General features: G+C 37.0%; 1 protein-coding gene across 9 annotated transcripts in view; it reads left to right on the top strand.

The window, feature by feature from the left end:
- Positions 1–22,258, top strand: part of dync2h1 (dynein cytoplasmic 2 heavy chain 1) — a 474,884-nt gene that overhangs the window by 88,295 nt on the left and 364,331 nt on the right. For all 9 annotated transcript variants that reach the window (XM_072263133.1, XM_072263132.1, XM_072263135.1 and 6 more), the window contains 10 exons: positions 786–913; positions 3,897–4,012; positions 4,611–4,738; positions 6,096–6,245; positions 11,736–11,941; positions 13,909–14,064; positions 15,113–15,227; positions 15,877–16,047; positions 20,934–21,316; positions 21,766–21,898. In XM_072263133.1, coding sequence (XP_072119234.1) covers positions 786–913; positions 3,897–4,012; positions 4,611–4,738; positions 6,096–6,245; positions 11,736–11,941; positions 13,909–14,064; positions 15,113–15,227; positions 15,877–16,047; positions 20,934–21,316; positions 21,766–21,898 — 1,686 coding nt within the window. The remainder of the gene's footprint in view (positions 1–785; positions 914–3,896; positions 4,013–4,610; positions 4,739–6,095; positions 6,246–11,735; positions 11,942–13,908; positions 14,065–15,112; positions 15,228–15,876; positions 16,048–20,933; positions 21,317–21,765; positions 21,899–22,258) is intronic.

Below are 22,258 nucleotides of genomic sequence, written 5' to 3'. Positions count from 1 at the left end.
ATGGAGAGGGGGAGCTTGCTACATGGGCAACAACCTGCACTCCACACTGTACTGCCTTGGCTTGCATATCTAGACAGCAAAGATGCAACGTCCATGGTCGACCCTATCCAACGGAGGCCTTAATGTCGGCAAGAGCAACCTTCTTTTAGCCCTCCTGATTTCCGTCTTGTGTTGTTTTGTATTTCTTATACTCCTCAAGCACTTCATTTATTCTTTGCTGCCTATATCTGGTCTGCATTCCTTCTTCTTCTTAACAAGGGCAACAATATCTGTGAAACCAATTATCCCTACTTTTTATTCTAACAGGAGCTTACAAATTCTGTACTCTCAATATTTCACTTTTGAAGGCCTCTCACTTGCTATGCACCCCTTTTCCAGAAAACTATCTATCCCAATCTACATCTGCCAGATCTCTTATGATGCCATCAAAATTGGCCTTTTACCAATTTTGAATCTTAACCCAAAGATATCCTTATAATTATCTTGAAACTAGTAGAATTTTGATCACTAGATCCAAAGTATTCCCCTACACACACTTCTAATACCTGCTCTGTTTCATCTCGAAGAGGAGATCCAGTATTGCACCCCCTCTATATATTGGTTGGTTGTGAACTGTAAAGTAACTTATCTAACATTACTTACATTTCTTTCCTTTTGTTACAATTTTTATTAACATTCAAAACAAAAAGAATCAATTAACGATTTGCAGATAGCTTTTTGGAAACCTTATCTTCAGTTGTAAATGCATTAACTATACTTAATGGTGAACTTTTTTTTCCTGACAGGAATGGGTTGTACTTGGACAAGTGAATGTTGAAGTATTAGTTGAAGAGAATCTCCATAGTGTGCACGATTGGGAGAAGAATTTCAAGGCTCTCAAAGGAAAAGGAAAGGATTCTGAGAGGCTTCTCAGGTTGAATTTTTGGCTTTATAAATATATATCATTACGAAAAAATTTGTTACAAAGTAATATGATGGGAGGAACAAAGTAGACTGCAGATGTTAATTTAGTAAGGAGCTATGGATGCAGAACAATATTTTCAGACTTCTACAATTATTAATGGATTATAACGGAATTTGAGATATAACTAGTCAGTCCGACTTAACGTCATCGCTAGCAGTATCTATTGTCCTAAGAACATTAAAAAGTAGAAGCAGAAGCACTCAACCCCTTCTGCTTGCTCCATCATTCATGATGGCTGATCTTTCACCTGAATGCCACCTTTCTGCAATTGCCCTATACTGTACATAGAATTTCAGATTTTAGAGAAATCAATCAGTCTTTGTAAACAATATTAGTTGAGTGCAGGACTGAAAGTGTTATATTCAAATGCATGTGTGTTACCAGAAATAAAGTAGATAATCGTAGTGCAGTTAAAAATTGACAGATATGATGTGGGCATTGCAGAAATATTGAAAGAGATCACTGCTGGGAGCTTAACATTCAAGGATATACATCATATCGAAAGGAAAGGCAGATGGGCAGAGGGGGTGGCTTTGTTGTTAAAATACGAAATCAAATCTTTAGAAAAAAGTGACATGGGTAGAGTTAAGAAACTGCAAGGGTTAAAAAGACCCTGATGAGAGTTTTGTACAGGCCTCCGAACAGTAGCTTGGATGTGGGATACAAGTTACAATGGGAGATAGGAAAGACATGTAAAAAGGTTTGTGTTACAATGGTCATAGGGGATTTCAATTTTCAGGCAGATTGTGAAAATCAGGTTGGTGCTGGATCCCAAGAGAAGAAATTTGTAAAATGCCTACGAGATGGCCTTTTAGAATAGCTTGTGGTCAAGCCACTAGGAGAAATGTAATTCTGGATTGCATGTTGTGTAATGAATCAGATTTAATTAAGGAGTTTAAGGTTAGAAACCCAAAGGAGGTAGTGGTCATAACATGATAAAACTCTTCAGTTTGAGAGGGACAAGCTAAAGCAAGATCTATCGGCATCACAGTTGAGTAAAGGTAACTGCGGAGGCATGAGATCAGAGTTGGCCAAAGTAGCTTGGAAGAAGACACTATCAGGGATGACAGTGGAGCAGAAACGGCTGGAGTTTCTGGGAGTAAGTTGGAAGACACAAGATTGGTTCATCCCAGAGAAGAACAAGCATTCTAAAGCAGGGGTTCCCAACATTTTTTTATGCCATGGACCCCTACCATTAACCGAGGGGTCTGTGGACCCCAGGCTGAGAACCCTTGTTCTAAAGGGAAAGTGAGACAACCTCGGATGATAAGGGAAGTCAAAGACAGCATAAACACAAAAGAGAGGACATGCAGTATAGCACAAACTGGTGAGAAGCTAGAGGACTGGAAAGCTTTTAAAATCAATAGAAGACAATTAAAAGCTGAGGAGAGAAAGATGAAATATGAAGGTAAGCTAGCCAATAATATAAAAGAAAACATCAAAAGTTTCTTGAGAAATGTAAAGATTAAATGAGACAAGAGTGGACATTGGGCTGCAGAAAAATGGTGTTGGAGAGGTAGTAATAGGGAACATTGAAATGGTGAATGAACTGAAGAAGTATTTAGAGTCATTCGTTACTGTGGAAGATACCAGTAGTACACTAGAAATTTGAGAGTGTCAGGTGGCAGAAGTGAGTACAGTCACTATTACTAAGGAGAGGCTGATTGAGAAACTGAAATGTCTGATGCTGGTGGATAAGTCAACTGGCCACAATGGACTACATCCTACGGTTCTGTAAGGTAGCTGAAGAGATTATGGAGGAATTAGTAGTGACCTTTCAAGAATCACGAGTTGATGTTGTAGGGTTCTTGGAGGCATACAATAAAATAGGCCAAAATCAGCATGGGTTCCTGGTGGCTTTGTGGCTGATTTTGCATATGATACAAAGATTGGCAGAGGACCAGGTAGTGTTGAGAAACCAGGGATTTTGTGGAAGGACTTGGACAGATAGAAGAATGGGCAAAGAAGTGGCATATGGAATATGGAGTAAGGACGTGTGTGGTCATATACTTTAGTAGAAGAAATAAATGTGTAAACTGTTTTCTCAATGAGAACAAACTCAAAAATTGGAAGTGCAAAATGATTTGGGAGTCCTAGGGCAGGATTTCCTAAAGATTAACTTGCAGATTGAGTTGGTAGTATAGAAAGCAAATGCAATGTTAGCATTCACTTCAGGAGGGCTAGAATATAAAAGCACGTATGTAATGCTGAAGCATTTTAAGGCATTTGTCATATCAAATTTGTAGTATTGTGAGTTGTTTTGTACCCTATATCTAATAAAGAATGTGCTGGCACTAGAGAGGGTCCAAAGAAGGTTCACAAGAATAATCCTGAGAATGAAAGGGTTAACGTATGAGGAGTATTTCATGGCTCTGAGCCTGTACTCGCTGGAGTTTAGAAGAGGAACGAGAGGGGTTTCATCGAATCCTACTGAGTATTGAAAAGCTGAGATAGAGTGGATGTGCAGAGGATGTTTCCAATAGTGGGAAAGTCTAAGATCAGAGGTCACAAATACAGAATAGAAGGACATCCCTTTAGAACAGAGTAAAGAGGAATTTCTTCAGCCAAAGGATGGTGAACCTGTGGAATTCATTGCCACAGACAATTGTGAAGGCCAGGTTTTTGGGTATATTTAAAGTGGAGGTTGACAGGTACTTATTTAGAAAGGGTATCAAAGGTTATGGGAAAAGGTATGAGAATGGGTTTGAGAGGGAAGTAAATCAGCCATGATCGAATGTCAGAGCAGACTTGATGGTATTTGGTCTAATGGTCTAGCCCTGCAAAGCAGTAAAACCTATTTAATTTGTGAAGGGTTGGGTAAAATTCACAGTACTAAAAGCTTGCATAAAATATGATATGCAGTGAATTATAATTTCTTATCTTTTTGAGTGAACTAATGTGAAAGTGACAAAAGATTTTTCAAATCTTTTAGTGTGGTGAAAGTGGATTGTATTACAATTAACTGTAACCCAGTGAAAGCTGTGATTGATGACCTTATTCAGATGCTGTTTGATGCCTTGTTACAGTCATTAAGGAAGTCTATACAAGGTAATACCATTTATATCATTCTTTAGGCAACAATACTTGTTTTAATATATTGAGGTCCATCGAATTTACTCATTGTATTTATATGGCTATCACAGTTAATATTCAGTAACTACCCCATGAGGTGTGCCATCTTCCTTAACTCATCAATGTTCTGAGACACAAATAATCGTAACACTGTGGAATTGGTTTAATTTAAACGGTGATATGTACATCTTTAATTTATGAGGAAATTAATATAAGTTTACATTCTATAAAAATCAAAAATGGTGCAACCTGAAGATTACAATGACCTATCACTGGAGTCACAAGGTTAAAGGGTGCATTTATTTTGAAATTATATTTGTTTAAAGCAATCACTCACTGGTGTGTCATTTAACAAATTTCTTGGCCTATTGAAACTCTGACTTTATAAATTTGTATGCTAATATGGCACAGTTTAAATTAAACTGAGCACATTGGGCAGGAACTTACTTTCAAACTAAAATGGTAACAATCAATAGTTATAATTTCAATTTAAGGAATCCTTCTGATCATGATATTTTCCAACCATTGCATTTTAATTGACCATTTTGTTTTTGTATGTAATTCTGCTATTCAGTGAATGTCCATGAGATTGACAGTTTTGTAAATGATGCAATGGAATTGTTAGCAAAAAGACCTGTGACAGTGGAAGAAATTGGAGAAGCAAATTCAAAACATATGGAGATTACTTCAAAAAAACCTCAGGTAAGAATACTTCAGTAGAAAGGGCAAAGTATGTAATTAGAAAGCTAGAGAAGAAATAATTATATGTTCTAAAAATAAGCCTATATTGTTCCTATTCAGTTCTCAGTATGATCTTTAATTAGAAGTATAAATTAAAGTAATCTGTATTTCATTGTTACAAATGGTGCTTACGAGAAATACGTGATAACTCCCTATTTACAAGTTCTAAAACAAAATATATTTTTAACCAGTGCTATGCTTTTTTCTTTGGACATTTATTGTATAAAATATTTTAAAAATGTAATTATGATTCCCAGTTTTAACTTTTAGTGAGTTGAATTGAAATGAGCTTGAACTAGGTGAGAAATTAAGCTGAGGACATTGGGTCAAAACTTACTATCAAAATAATATTGCAAGTATTTACATATATAAATTGGTACACTGGCTTCAGGAGAGGACTAGATGTGGGGTTAACTTCAGATATGCAAAAGTTGATGCTTCCCTTATGCCATTCCATCACAATGAAGACTTCATGCTGACTAGCTCACCACTGAAAAATACTGGATCTTCATTTACTCGCTTACCAGTCAGTAAGATCTTGGCCAATCTTTTATCTCAGCACCAGTTTCCTATAATCATCCTATATTTCTTGGTTCTGTTAACCTCTAAATAATATGGATTAGTGATGCTCTTAATTTCTACAAACAATCTATTTAAGTTTCACTAAAACTTAATTATTATATACATGGTGCCTCATTACTTCATGTTTCAATTTTTATTGGGTATTTTGAAAATATCATTTAAAATCAACAATATTGCTCATTACACATTCAGATGGAAACGTAACATAAAGATTTTTACTCCTCATACATGTGAAGGATGTAAGAAATAAAGTCAATTCAATTCAATTCAATTCAATATTTCATTACTTTGGTATTTTTCTCCCTCACTTTTAAAGTGATTGCTGTTACCCAATTTGAAATTTAATTCACCCAATCTAAATTATATTTTCTTTTTCCTCTCTGTCTTTCAATCTGATTGTTTAAGAACCATGACGAGCTGATGCTGTCCAGGTTTAATCACCTTAACCACCTTCACTCTTAGCAACTTCCCATGTGAATCCAAAGGGTGCAAGGATAATCCTAAACTAAGCAGTCTTCCTCCCATAACAAAATTATGACTCAGTCAAAAATATATTTTGATAATAGGAACTCCTTCCTTAAGCTCTTGTGATTCACTTTTCTGATATGCTATGAAGCGTGAAAGTAGTCAACAAAATAGAATTGGCATAGAACTGATTTATAATTTATCCATAGTTTGTGCTACATTTATTGTTTGCATCACTAATAATTATCTTGAATTCTACAATTTCTGTTAGATTTTACCACTGTTTCAAGATGCTGAAGATAAAAATAAGTTGCTGCGCTCTGTAGCAGGCGGTGGTCTTGAGACTCTTAGTAGTCTACGAGCAAAATGGGACAAATTTCAATTAATGATGGAGAGCCATCAGCTTATGGTGAATGAACAGGTAAGACTAATGTATGCTCAATGAAGCAAAGTACTTCAGAGCTAGCAATCTGAAATAAAATGGGACATGTTGAAAATACTCAGCAAATCAGGGAGCAAATATAGGAACTAAATAGGGTAATGTTTCAGGCTAATGAACTTTAACCAGAATTAGAAGCTATTAGAGATCTACAAGTTTTATCACTCAAAGGTAGGGGAAGAGGAAGGAAGAACAATGGGGAGAGTTTGTGAAAATGTGGAATGCAGGAGAGTTTAATGGACCAAAGGGATGATGGTACTAAGAAAAATGGTGGTAGTAGTAGAACAAAGGAAAACTATGGATTAGAGAATTATTAGCTGAACTGTTGAACTGTATGTTAGTTGGAAAGATTCCAAAATGCTGAGTCAAGAATAATATTCTGTTGCTTTGTATTGCATTGGACTTCAGCAGAAAAATGTAGGAAGCTATGTTTCTAGGGACAGAGAATTCTAGGTATTTGGGACAGAGAATTAAAGTGTCAAGCACCATGAAACTCAATGACATGCTTGAAGGTTGATTGTGAATGTTCACGAAGCTATCATCCATTGTGTTTCTGATGTTTCTCATATAGATGAGACCAAACTCAGTGGCAGAGATAAGTTGAAGTGTACAAGTATGTTGCTGTAACATCTGAGCATGGAAAAGAAAATACATGTTTCTGGAAATTGTAGATTGTGGATTTTAATGAGGAAATTGTTGCTACAGAATGCTGAATGAGGGACTATAAAGATTTATTCAGTGCAGGCTTCTTTCTGGTTTTGTTAGGATATAAAGAGGATGAGAACTGTATTTTCTTTGTGTTTTATCTTGTGAATTGTCATCAGTCAAAGCACTGAATATGGATGCTGTGATATTATGCTACAGTTGTACAAGGTATTGGTTGTATTTGCATATGGTGTTCAGTTTTGGTCACCTTGCTATAGGAAAAATGTTGTTGAATTGTAAGGAGTGCAGGGGAGATTTATGAGAGCATTGCTGGGACTCAAAGGACTGAGTTATGGAGAGAAATTGAGCAGATGGAGATTTTTTTTTCATTGGAATATAGGAGAATGAGGGGTTACCGTGTACAAATATATTAAATCATGAGGGATATGGATGAGGTCATGTTTATAGTCTTTTTCCCAGGGGTAGGCAATGAAGGACTAATGGCTGTAGGTTTAAGGTGAAAAGGAAAAGATTTAATACCCAAGGGTGCAACTTTTTACTTAGAGGTTGGTCAGTATATGGAATAAGCTGCTAAAGAAAGTGATTGAAGCAAGTACGCACATTAACAATATTTAAAAATACATGGATAGGAAAGGCTTAGAGGAATATGGACCACACATGGCTAGTTTGGGGTAGATTAGAGGGGGAATATGAGTAAGCACGGAGCAGTTGGGCTGAGGAGCCTGTTGCTGTGGTCTATGACTCCAAGTGCAGAGGAAAGAAAGCATGTAATTCATACTGTACTTGTCAGTATATGTTTGCAGGAGGAGAATAATTATATGTATGCTAACACTACTGTTGTTGATTTTGCTAGATCATACAATTCCCATTATGCTGTATTGCTGTTTTGTTACATGCTGATAAGTTCTTAATGGCTCAGCGGTAAAGGAGGTTAGCCCCTAATAATATAATAAATGGGAGCCCAAAAGCTCTGTTAAGTTGGTGTATTGTAAACAATATAACCTCTCGTCATGACTGGTCTTTTTGTTGGCAACTGAAATCTGAAGTATCGACTTTAAGCATGCTAAGAGTTCTTTGTCAATATTTGCCGTCAGATATAGTGTGGTCTATACATCAAAACAACATTGTTTATTTGGCTGCTGTTTATTTTTGTTTCTGGTGATAATGGAGGTGGTGAGTTTCTGAAAGGCAATGATGAATATAATAAAGCTGATTTGTCCTTTGTTGATATTTGTTAGAGTGATTCTTGACTCTCTCTGTCTCTGGCTATCCATCCCATATGATGATGATGGTTCCTTTCAGTCAGTTAGTGGGGTGGTACCCCACTCCTCAGAAAGAAACAGCGTGTGCGTGAGTGGATTTTAGAAGAGTAGGGTGTTGCACAGGTCCAGACCCACCATCTTGACATCCCCTCCTGAATCCAGCAGCATGGTGGGGTCCAAGACGGCTGGGGGAAGTTCTGTTGCACTGAATGGCCAGACCAAGCTTCGATGCAAGGGATGCCCTTTCTGCGCTTCATGGCATATGTTTGCTAGATGGCCGTTGACCCTACACGAGGGTTCATCAACCCTTTGACAGGTCTTGTTTTTCGTCCTTCAGGGTGCCTAGCCACCCTCCTCACCAGGCAAGCCTGGTGGGGGAGCCGGTTTAGTCACCGACCACCCGACCATGCGACAGATAGTACTGGGTTACTTGGTACCAGCTGCACTCAGACAAGTGACCTGACTCCTCTTGTACTGATAGCATGAATAGCAACCTTTCGTACTGCAATGAGGAACAGAGTAAGAAATGAAGCAAATTAAGCATCCTTACTTGGTGCATAGGATGTAATAAATGTATCTAATGAGTGAGCATCCACTGCACGTGGACCTGCATGTTATCAAAGTATGATAGCAACTTGTTGGTTTGTTCAGTGAAACCTTTTAAGAAGGCACCGAATAGCATGCTCATAAGAGTCTAATATCTAACTAAATTTGATACTGCAATGCCGAAGAATGCTTATGTAAGAATGCTGTTCTTGGACTACAGTTCAGCATTCAACACCTTAGTTCTATCCAGGCTTGACAAGAAGCTCAGAAACCTTGGTCTTGACCCTGCCTGGACTTCTTGACAGATCGCCAGCAGGTGGTAAGAGTGGGCTCCCTCACCTCCATCTCTCTGACTCTCAATACAAGAGCGCCTCAGGACTGTGTACTGAGCCCCCTCCTTTACTCCCTGCATACCCATGACTGTGTCGCCACCCACAGCTCTAATTTGCTAATTAAATTTGCCGACGACACTACACTGATTGGCCTTATCTCAAACAATAACGAGGTGGGTACAGGGAAGAAGCCATCTCTGACACAGTGGTGTCAAGAATACAGCCTCTCCCTCAATGTTGCAAAAACAAAGGAGCTGGTTGTGGATTACAGGAGGAATGGAGACAGGCTAATCCCTATTGACATCAATGGATCTGGGGTTGAGAGGGTAAACAGCTTCGAGTACCTCGGCATCCACATCACCGAGGACCTCACGTGGTTTATGCACATCAGCGGTGTGGTGAAAAAGGTACAACAGCGTCTCTTTCATCTCAGGTGGTTGAGGAAGTTTGGTATGGGCCCCCAAATCCTAAGAACTTTTGACAGGGGGACAATTGAGAACATCCTGACTGGCTGCATCGCTGCCTGGTATGGGAACTGTACCTCCCTCAATCACAGGACTCTGCAGAGAGTGGTGCGGACAGCATAGTGTATCTGTAGTTGTGAACTTCCCATGATTCAGGACATTTACAAGGACAGGTGTGTAAAAAGGGCCCCGAAGGATCATGGGAGACCTGAGTCATCTCAACCACAATCTATTCCAGCTGTTACCATCCGGGAACAGTACTGTAGCATAAAAGCCAGCACCAACAGGCTCTGGGACAGCTTCTTCCACCAGGGCATCAGACTGATTAACTCACGTGGATTTGAGTGTACTCTATATTACATTGATTGTTATTTATTATAAATTATTAGAAATTACTATGATTGCACATTTAGACGGAGATGTAACATAAAGATTTTGCGTAGCCCTACAGCGTAGCGAGCATTAGTTGTTGTGTCTGCGTCGCTCTGCAATTCACTGCCAAAACGCTAGTTGGCGGTGGGGTTTCTATGCCACTGTGTTGAGTTTCTTCGTGAGAGATATGGACAGGTAAATGCATTTCAAATATTTTCGGATGTTGGCAGGTAGATTTGACAACTTAGTTCATCATCTCCAACCATTTATTTCGCATCAGTGTACAGACATGGTGGAGAAAAGCAACCGGAAATGTGTAGGAGGAAATGCGATGCTACCAAGCAGACCAATCACAGTTGTTGCGGTCTGCTTCACCGCGACGCGAGTTACTTTTTTGGGGAGGTGCACGTCACCCTATATGGCATAGGGTACAGTGTAGGTATGGCGTAGATTTGACGCAGAAGTATAAATCAGGCTTAATGAACAAAAATTACACAGAAATTAAATAGTTTGGAGCTAACAACTTGCCAGAGATTCTATTAGCAATGAAGAGAAGCGAAATGTTAAGGTAATCGTTGAAGATAGGTTAGTTTTCTCTTTATACCTTTGCATTCTGCAAAAGTTCAAAGCACTGTGACCAGCAGCTGAGCCAAACCCAAAAGTTATGCAATTCCAGGACAAACAATTTGGGTTAGTAATGCCTTAGAGAATACAATACAATGAATTCATCCTCAACTCCATTTGGAACGTCAAGTCACATAGAGTTTGTACTTAATGACCTTAAGGATTGGCAAATTTGCCACCTACTGGAAAGAAGGCAGAATGATCAACAGGGCATTATTATGCAATCATGGGAGAGTGGAAATGAATACTCTAATTTGCTTTGGTACATTTCCTGGATTCTATATGAGGAATCTGATTTCCAGTGTAGTTAAACTCAAAAGTAAATGATAATCTTAATGATATTTATTATTATTATTGTTTAATTATGTATCCTTATTTTGATTTCTTTCACTTTTATTGCCTTGTTTGAATCTAAATACAGTGGATTCTGTTTAATTAAGCAGCTGACCCAATTAGCTGAAGTTCTGTGGAAATAGTTAAATAAGTTTAAAAAGACAGACTACTATTTAACTGAGTAATAGATTGTGTATTTAAGTCAAAAACAAAACAAATTAGAACACTACCAATACTACTACTGTACTATAAAACTGTGTTCTAGTTCCTAATAATTAATGTAAGAGGAATTCATCTGGTGTATACTGCTGTGTAAATAAACAAAATCAATGCAGACACCTGGTGTAGTTAATGGACTGCTTTAATACAATGGTTGATGATTGCATCCTCCAAATCTTCATTTTCATTCTAACATTCAAGATTATTGTTGATACCTTCAAATTCTTCATATTTCCTGACTTGTTGAAGTAGTGAAGTCATTTCATTTTCACTCCTGGCCACTTCTGGCATCTCCAAGCCTGAATCCTTGAAACTACAGTGAGCAAAACAGTTCTGAATTTTCCTACTGCTTATTTCTTAGCAACTATCAGTGACAAATGTCATTGATTTTTGAACAAACACATGCAACTGATGCATTTAAAATCTTTTCGCTCTAAGCAGGGTATGATGTGTAATAGCCACACAAGTGCACGTGACTGACACCAATTAGAAACAGGAGCAACAGTTTCCTGTCCCAGTTAAGCAGTATAGCATCCCAAATAAACGGCTGCCCTGATTAACTAATGATTCAATTAACCAGAATCCACTGTATTCAGATAAAAGAATTCAAGTGTATTTCCTGCAGCTTTGAGCTTGTTTTATTTACTCTCTTAGATTGAAATTATGAAAGCAAATGTCGAATCTCAAGTAAAGATGTATGTCCAAAAGCTGGAAAAGTTTGAAGCTCGCTGGAATCAGTTAAAGCCAAGTGATGACATTGTTGACAGTGGAACCAGGGAAATTCTCAATAAATGTGTTGAATGCATAAAGGAGAAAAGAGCTGAATTTGATGAGCTGGAGACAACCAGGAAGAAGTTGATGTATGTTTTTATGAATCAAGAAATGTTGCAAAATTAAGTGCTCACCACATGCTGCTAAGATTTCTGATGTTTTAGTGAAAAAAAAGTCTAACCTCAAGCTTGCATAGATAAAGGTGTCATGAACAAGCTATAAAATTAGAGGAACCCAGTTTCAAGAACTTCACTCAATTTTTAAAATTGTCTTATTCTATAGATTTCTATTATATGAGATAGGACATTTGGAAATGTGCACTTCAAGGCATCTATCTAAATGTTGCTACCAATAGTAATATTAAGATATTTTTAGTACAATCCCACTCCAGGCTAACACCATTTTTTCCTACAGACTTCCATTTTGTTTTAGCATATACCGAAAAGGAATCACATTTTGCTGTTTTCTTACACTCTACCCCTTGATTTCTCATTGGTACACAAGTTCTTAAGCAGTGGCATTATAATTAGAATTCCATTTATTTATTTATTTATTTATTTAAAACGTTATCTTATTTAGTGATACAGTGTGGAGTAGGCCCTTCTGGCCCTTTGAACCACACTCCCCATAGCAGCCCCACAACTCTGATTAACCTAATCATAGGACAATTTACAATGACCAATTAACCTACCCAGTACATCTTTGGACTGTAGGAGGAAACCGAAACACCTAGGGAAAACCCATGCATTCTGTGGGGAGGCACCAGAACTGAACTCTGAGCTGTGAAATAGTATTGCACTAACCACTAGGCTACCATAGCATCCAATAAACTAAAATAAACTGCACTGTCCCCTTGCATTTGGAATATGTACCCATACTTTTCCTCCTAGCTTGGGAGCTCTTTGTTCAGTGCCTGTTTCCTCCTCCGTTTCCAGGGTACATTTGATCATCCTAGTCAGGGACGATACTTGGGTTAACGGTCTGTTATTCAGATTGTAGAAGGCTTGGAATAGTACAGTCAGACATCTCTGTAAGGTTTGAGTTGGTTTTAATGAACAAGTGTATCTTTTTCAGAAGTTCATTTCTTGATCAACCCTGATACTTGGGGGGTAGCAGCATATGTGATACACCCAATGAGTGTCTTTACTGGCAAGCTAGTCTTTCACAACTTGTCCTGAAAAATGAGATTCATTATCTGATCGTATCTCCTGGAGGTCTCCATATTGGCTAATTAACTCTGCACTCCCTCCAGTGTATGATCCTAATCAGTCTTTGTCCAAGGAATGCCATTAGAAGACCTGAATAGAAGTCAACCATAGTGAACAAATGTAATCAATCTGCCATTCCTGTACTGAGCCAATCCCCTCTCCCTTTACTTACAAACTCTCAGCTTCTGATGCTTTTCCTACACTCTCCTGCTTGATCTGCCTTTTACTCCCCTCACCTGGATCCATCTATTTATTGCCTGTCAGAAGTTGCTGCACCCCTTCCCTCTTTAGTTTTATGCTGGTTACCTTTCCTCTGCCTGTCAGTCCAGATAAAGAGTCTTGACCTGAAACATTGCCAGTCCATTTCCTTACATAGATGCTGCCCGATCTACTGAGTTACTGCAGCGTTTTGTCTGTTGCTCCAGATTCCAGCTTCTGCAGTCTTGTGTGTAGTCTGAATATTATGATGTTTTATGTGGTCAATTTGAGATAAGGGAAATGGTAGCCAAAAATAATAGATTTTGTAGTATATGTTAAAGTAACTCATGAACAAAATGATTGGGCATTTTTGATGTAATTAATGAGTGCAGTATAAGTTGCTTAACATTAGTTATAACTTGTCTCTCTCTTCCCTTAATTCACTAACAAAATGATTCAATAACCCTAAATGTGCATAACTGTCCATTTTTTTGTGTTGTAGCAGGCCAGGCAATCCTATCCTTGTTGCTTTAGGTGACCTACTGGTAAATTAGCCAACACTACAGTCAAATCTTCCTGGTCTATATGGCTACTAAAACAGATGGCTAATTATCTTTTTTTATACTGCTAGTTATCTCTAATTCTTTCAGAGAAGACTGTCGCCACTTTAAAGTAGGAGAACCAGAATTCGAGTTGGCAGAGAGGCTTCATAAGGATCTTGAACATTATGAAAATATGTGGTCATTATATGAGGATTTTATGAATGGATTACAAAGTATGGTAAATGAGGACTGGATCTCCTTTAGGTAACTTACTGCAGTTGTCACAAATAATAATATTTGTATGATATATTTTCTGTACCCAGGAGTTTTCTACAAGTTCTGGATATTTTGTAGACTTGTTTCTTCATGCTCTAATTTTGTTTTCCCTTAAAACCTTTTGCATATTTATAGTGCTATTGTAATAAGTAGGTTAGGCAGTAAGATCATGAAGTTATTCAAGCTGTTGTAGAGGATTGATGTGTGCCCTCTGTCATCTAGTATCAAATAATATATTGGCACATATAAAATCCACTGGGCAGGTAACTATCAAAAATAAATTAACCCTGATGATAAATTTCAATTCCCGCTCTTTGTTCTTTTCTGCCAATCAGATAATGCTTTCTTAAAATATCTCTGTTGAAAGAAGCAATACTTATACCAATGCAACTTATACGACTAATACTTATAACAATACTCCCATTTAGGAGTCATTGAATGATAGAGAAGAACAAAACCATATCTGGTATTTGCTGTCAAGACAGCTGAAGCAGCCAAAATGGTTCCTTTGATGACAACTTACCACTCCTTCTGAAAGTTAAATCTCCAAATTTGAAAGCTTTTTGTTGAGTGATATTGTCCCCTTAGTTAATGTTCAAATCAGTTTATCTAATTTTAAGAGTTATTCAGTTTAGTGATTTAGATTTCTTAGGATTAGTTGTTTTGAAAATTAGGTACTACATTTCCAAATAGGAGTAAATCTAAAAAGTAAAGAATGGAGCTTGATTGAAGGTCATAAAACCACACTGTCTCTTTCTTCTGTGAAGGTGTACAGTTTAGTGATTTTCAGAGAAGTATCTTATTGCATTGCCAATTTGTGCACAGCAGTTAAGGACAGTTTGCTGCAATGGATAACAGCTAGATGGATTTCAGTGCTGTAAGTAAAGAAAGGGTAAATCTGTTCCTATCTGAGAATCATCTTAATGAGATATTATTTTCCTCCTTAAAATACTGTGTGACATTAGTTGTTTTATGAAGTAAGGTATTAAACAAATTTGTCTGATTTCTTTAACACACTGCATATTAATTTTCATAGGAATAAGTCTTACATATTTGAGGAATTTTTATTGATGTGGCATGACAAGCTGAGAAAGAGAAACGAACAAACAACAGTGACTGTCAAACTGCAGAAGGATGTTGATAAGTACAAGGTACATTGCTGTATGAGTAATGATTTTACTACGTATCCAGGTAAAAGAGGAGATCTTAGAAATTAACCTTTTACCCCAGAGAAGTTCAAGTGAGACAAATGGGATCACTGTACCTTGTCTACAAGTAGTATTCTCTCCACTATAGAATAGAGGTTGGACCATCTCGATTTTTAAAAAAATATGTGTGTATGGAGTACTTGAGCTAGTTTGAGTTGAGGAAAAGTGCCATGTGGCAATCAGATTATTTTAATATTATATCAGAAGTACATTATTAGAGTTGATTTTTTTTTCTGTATTTAACTAGACTTGCCTGAATTTGGCTGACTTTAATGGTGTCATGCTGAACCTTTCTTTTTACCCAGAGCTAAGGATCCCTTATAGTAGTAGCAGTAATAATCACTAAGCTTTTCAAATATTAATTATATTGTTTTTCATGAAGTTTCATCAGCTTTTTGTAACTGTAGGCTAAGAACACTGTAAACAGAAAACATTAATCAATTATAGATTTTTTTCTATGTTTCCCATATTTATTTTTGAAAAACAGTAGTACTCCTTCAATGTTGTATAGCACTCTTTGGAAATAAAATTGCTGCTATGATTTGGATCAGAAGAATTTTTAAAAAATCTTAGTTTTTCTTTTCTATCACAGATTGTTGTGCCTGTTCTGAAGTATGTCCGTGGAGAACATCTTTCCCAGGATCATTGGCTGGATATGTTTCACCTGATAGGCATGCCCAGAGGCACCACGTTAGAACAATTGCAATTTGGAGACCTATTGAAAGTGGCAGATGTTTTGGTGGCAAAATCTTTAGAACTAAAGGTAATGACTTAAATGGATTTCACTGTTAATTGTAAAATAATAGAGCATTCATATAACTTCACATCACACATTCATGAGGAGCTCAGTGTAGTTTCGAGCTTAAATAGAACTTGAACCAAACACCATTTTCTACTTTTTCGATTTATACTTCTTCAGAAGTATAGTACGTACTTTGCAAATTTATTTTTTTTTTCGTGTCGCACCAGACAGTCAGCCATTCTTGGCTGGCATGTGGTGTCAGGATTGGTCTCTTTTTGGATTAACTGGGTTATGATATGAACGTCCTGACTCGACACTTATTTTTATGAGGCCGAGTGGCTAGCTCAACACTCAACCCGGCGCGGATGGAAAGCATGCTCGGGTGGTGGCCCAACTTGGATTCAAACTCGGGAGTCTTTGGTCCGGAGTCTGGCGCTGATGCCATTGCGCCACCAGCCGGCCTTTGCAAAATAATTAACCTTAAAAAGGCTGGATATTGTACTAAACTGCAATGCATACTTTTAAAAGTATGAAACATTTGATAATATGTTTATATGGGGAGAAATATTATTGTGCTTTCAAACTCTTTACTTTTACATAAATGTATATAATCAAAATATTGCTAGTGAATCCTACTTTTGCTGAATTACGCCATAATCTTCATTTTTCAATTTTTCTCCAGACATACCTTTGCTCATCGCAGCCAAGAAGTTCTATTCAAAAGGTTCAAAGGAACATCCAAACAAGCCTGATGCATTCTGGAAACAAGTCCTGTGGACTGATGAAGTTAAATTAGAACTTTCTGGCCGCAATGAGCAAAGGTATGTTTGGAGAAAAAAGGGTGCAGAGTTTCATGAAAAGAACCCCTCTCCAACTGTTAAGCACGGGGGTGGATCGATCATGCTTTGGACTTGTGTTGCAGCCAGTGGCACAGGGAACATTTACTGGTAGAGGAAAGAATGAATTCAATTAAATACCAGCAAATTCTGGAAGCAAACATCACACTGTCTGTAAAAAAGCCGAAGATGGAAAGAGGATGGCTTCTACAACTGGATAATGATCCTAAACACACCTCAAAATCCACAATGGACTACCTCAAGAGGCGTAAGCTGAAGGTTTTGCCATGGCCCTCACAGTCCCCTGACCTAAACATCATTGAGAATCTGTGGATAGACCTCAGAAGAGCAGTGCATGCAAGAAGGCCCAAGAATCTCACAGAACTAGAAGCCTTTTGCAAGGAAGAATGGACGAAAATCCCCCAAACAAGAATTGAAAGACTCTTAGCTGGCTACAGAAAGCATTTACAAACTGTGATACTTGCCAAAGCTGGTGTTACTAAGTACTGCCATGCAGGGTGCCCAAACTTTTGCTTCAGGCCCTTTTCCTTTTTTTTATTTTGAAACTGTAAAAGATGGAAATAAAAAAGTAATTTTGCTTAAAATATTAAAGAAATGTGTCATCTCTAACTTTATGCCTTTTGGAAATCAGTTCATCTTTTACTCGCTTAGCTATTCACAGTAACAGAAATTTTGACCAGGGGTGCCCAAACTTTTGCATGCCATTGTAAATACTTTGATAATAAAATTTACTTTGAACTTTTAACTTTAATGTATTCTTTATATTGATTACCTTTTGTCTTACTGTCACAATCTCGTTTCAGCTTTTCAGTATTTCTAATTAAAAATAATTATTCATTGCAGTGACTGAAAAAGAAAGATGGACTGAAGGATATGTCCATAATGAATAATATAACAGATGGGTCAAACATCCCAGAGTAAGCACTGAGAAACTGCTTGTTTTGAGCCTAGACAGAGTAGTGTACAATCAGTGTATAGCGCAACTAAAAGAACAAATGGAAATGGATGCTTGAGTCCCATTTGTAGACTTGGAATAAATTGTAAATGTTTGTGGTATTACCCAAGGCAGCTTGTTTGAAAGATTTCAATTTCACCCATAGCCTTCAGAGATGCTACGAAGTGGCAGGTTGAATCAGGAAACATTCAGGAATGTGATCATGAATCCTATGGTGTCAGGATTTTACAGGAAATACTTATTTCGGAACCATTTTCATTTATTTTGGCAACTTACGTATCCAGAAAATGCTGGATTGACACCAATGAATTAATTTCTGAATTCCATGTTTCTGTAACTTTCAACTTTTAACTTGTATGATTTAAGTGACTTGTGCCTATTTTAGTTTATTTAGGATTCAGAAGATCGGCAGTATCTGAGCATAAACTGTTGCCCACTATACACATTGGTTTTGGTTTATAAGTGCTTTACAACCAGAGTACAGCCATTGTTATAATGTAGGATATGCAACAGCAATTTGTGGTCCGTACTTCCACAAGTAGCATTATTATGTTAATTTCCATATTTTCTTTAACAAACTGTGATTGCGGGATAAATATTAACCAGCTCACTTGAACAACTCCTGTGCACTTTTGATAATTACATTGAATATGTTGTATTCGCTGAAGTTCAAATGCGCCTTGGTTTTTTATCACAGCTGAAACATTGTCTATTTGACAGTGTAGCATTTCTTTGATACTACACTGAAACATCAATCCATAACTTTAAGCTTAAGATTTCAGGCTGTGTCTTGAATTCAGGTAAGAACGTGATGTCAGATGTGCTGCTCCTGACGTTGACAATTTTATTAGAACAAAGAATCCATTAGATTCAGAAACAAAATTAATTTTGATAAAAATATATTCAAAAGAATTATGCTATTGGTAAGGGGATTAAATTAGGTTTGTAGAACATATTTGTTCCTTGATTGCAGTTTCTCAGTGATATTTTACTCATCTGTTATATTATTCATTATGGACATATCCTTCAGTCCATCTTCCTTTTTCAGTCACCGCGATGAATAATTATTTTTATTCTCTTTCCCCAGTCAATTAATCTGTACCAAATAAGTAGTAAAGAAACTGCAGATGCTGGAAAACTGAATTATAAGGATAAAGTGCAGGAATCACTTTGAAAAACAGAAAATGCTGGAAACAAAGGGTATTGGATCTGAATGCAAAAAATCCTGGACTCTTAACATTAATTGTTTCTCTTTCCACAGATGTTGCCTGACCTGCTGGATGCTTATGGCATCTTCTGATATTATTTCACATGTGCTGTCTTGGTTTTCCCATTGCCATTATGGACTGCTCCTCTTCTCCTTTTCCTTTTGTTATTGCTTCCCATTCACTGCCTTAACAGTATCATTGGCAGTGGTGAAATAAAATGCAATCTTTACAAACTTTCAAAAATCATAAGTAAATGCCATATAAATGAATGCAGCTTCCTTTCACAGCAAGGACTAATTACTTTCATAGCTGGTACATTGTAATAGCAATTTTAAGAGCAGTTGCAATTTCAATACTAGTTTAGTTGAACGTTTGCTACCAAATCACTCTATTCTAAATTGCATTTTGTAATATTATGATAGCGATTCATATTCCGTATAGTTTCCAAGTGTAATTTTAAGATGTTGCATAAGCTCTTAAAGCAAAAAAAAGGTGTACAGTTGTGTTCTTCCTCTGATTCTGAGTGCAACTATCAGTATTTTGAATTATGTAAATATATTAGAATAATAGAGCAATACAGCACAGAAAAAGGTGCTTGGGCCCACCTAATCCGTGCTGAATTGTTTTTCTGCATAGTCCCATCAGCCTACACTTGGACCATAGTTCTCCATACTCCTGCCATCCATGTACTTATCCAGCTTCTCTTAAACGTTGCAATCAATCCCACATCCATCACCCCTGCTGGCAGCCTATTTTACACTCGGGCTGTCCTCTGAGTAAAGAAGTTCCCCCTCTGGTTCCCCTTAAATATTTTACCTTTCACCTTTAACCCATGACTTGTAGATCTACCACAAAGGAAAAAGCCTGCTTGTCTATAGCCCTCACAATTTTACATATGTCTATTAAGCCTCCTGTCATTCTCCTGCAATCCAGGGAATAAACTCCTAACCTTTTCAACCTTTCCCCATGATTCCGATCCAAAAATCCTGGCAACATCCTTATAAATTTTCTCTGTACTCTTTCAATCTTTCCTGTCGGTAGATGACCAAAACTGCACACAATACTCCAAATTTGGCCTCATCAATGTCTAATACAACTCCAACGTACTGTAACATCCCAACTTCTGTACTCAATATTCTGATTTATGAAGGTCATTGTGCCAAAAGCTCTTTCTTATCTCTCCATCACACCACTTTCAAGGAATTACATATTCCGAGATCCTTCTGTTGTGCCACACTCCTTAGTGCCCTACTGCTTACTGTGTAAGTCCTACCCTAGTTTGTCCTCCCAAAGTGCAACATCTCACACTTGTCTGCAATTAAATGATGCCGTGGTAACATAGCGGTTAGCACAATGCTATTACAGCTCAGACAGAGTGTTGGAGTTTGGAGTTCAATCCTGCCATCCTCTGTAAGGAGTCTCCCTGTGGAATGTATGTTTTCTCTGGGTCCTCCAGTTTTCTTCCACAGTGATTTTTGGTCATTAGAAATAGTGCTGTGATTAGATTAGGGTTAAATTAGGGTTGTTGGGTGTTGCTGGAAGGCTTAATCTCTGAATAAATATACAAATACCATCTGCCATTTTTAGACCATTTTTTTCAGTTGGTCCAGATCCTGGTGCAAGCTTTGATGTTGTTTAGTGTTTGACATTATATTAGGAATGCAAAGTGCACAAATAAATATTCGTGATTCTCCCCATTAATCTCTTAATAAGATGCAGTTGCTTGATTATGAATTCAAAGGAATTACATAGAGTTATCTATTTACTCAGACTGAGAAAAAAGTATGTTTTTACTGTATCGAGAATGCAGTGACATTTTGGACTTTTTCGATTACTCCGTTTTGCTTAATGTACTTATTAATAATTGACATTTTGCAATTTTTTCAGGAACTTAACAATCGAGCACAAGGAGAAGTATCCATTAGAGAAGCATTACGGGAGCTGGATGTATGGGGGGCTTCATCAATCTTTTTGATGACAGATTACCAGGATAGCCAGAAGACAACTATCAAACTGATTAAAGATTGGAAAGACATTGTCAACCAGGTTGGCGATAACCAGTGCTTATTGCAGTCTCTTAAGGACTCTCCCTATTATAAAGGATTTGAGGACAAGGTATCTATTTGGGAAACCAGATTAGCAGATCTTGATGAATATCTACATAACTTAAATCAAATTCAAAGAAAATGGGTCTATCTGGAGCCAATCTTTGGCCGTGGAGCTCTTCCTAGAGAACAGGGACGTTTTAAAAGAGTTGACGATGATTTCAGGTCAGTTTTATATTTCATTGTAAAATACTATGAAAATTGGTATATCTCTGACTGAGCAACCTTGCAACAATAAATTTCCTTCAGGATAAATAAAGTTTTATCTTTATCTTCTATGTTAATGAATACATTTTAGTTTATGTGTACTGAATACACATGTTGAGGTTTTTAATAAACAAAAGAGTGACTTTTTTGGTCTAGGTTAAAGTAATGTTGACTGTTTATTCCCATCATGGATGCCGCCTGAGCTGCTAAAGTTCTTCAGAATTATATGTGTGTTCAAGATTTCCAGAAGAATCTTTTGTATTAATTCTGACTTGTAGTTTAGAATTTCACATCAGAATCATATAAGGAAATATTTACTATTTTAATATGCAAAGTTAATAGAATGAAGATTGAAGAAGCATGAATAGTTATTAAAACATTCATTCTGAATATTTTCATTCCTCAAGATCAATCATGGTAGATATTCAGAGGGACAACAGAGTAACTTCACTCTGTGTGCGAGCTGGCATAAGACATTCTCTCATTGCCATATTAGATCAGATGCAAAGATGTCAGAAGTCACTCAATGAATTTTTGGAGGTAAGAGAATTAAAAATTTAATATTTAATACTTCAGTGTAGGATAGATATTAGTAATCCAAAATGATGGAATTGGATCAGATGTTCTTAGACTGCTAGTTGTAGTTAATTGTTTGTGAGGTTAATGTCAGCTATTTTGAGGTCTGATATCTTACTGTTGTACTAAAGAAAATTTAGTACATGCTACTGATTATTAATCATGTCTCCCAAAGGTCATTGTTAATATTGCTCCACAGAGCTGCATTAAATCTAAAAATATTGTGTAACACAAATATAAAAATATTATATAACAATGTAATAACATCATATGTGTCTTTCTGGATACAATGTTACTAATATGCAAGTAGACTGAAATCTTTAA

This window comes from Mobula birostris, chromosome 7 (assembly GCF_030028105.1).
Source record: "Mobula birostris isolate sMobBir1 chromosome 7, sMobBir1.hap1, whole genome shotgun sequence".
Classification (NCBI taxonomy): domain Eukaryota; kingdom Metazoa; phylum Chordata; class Chondrichthyes; order Myliobatiformes; family Myliobatidae; genus Mobula; species Mobula birostris.
This window is presented reverse-complemented; position numbering and strand designations above follow the sequence as displayed.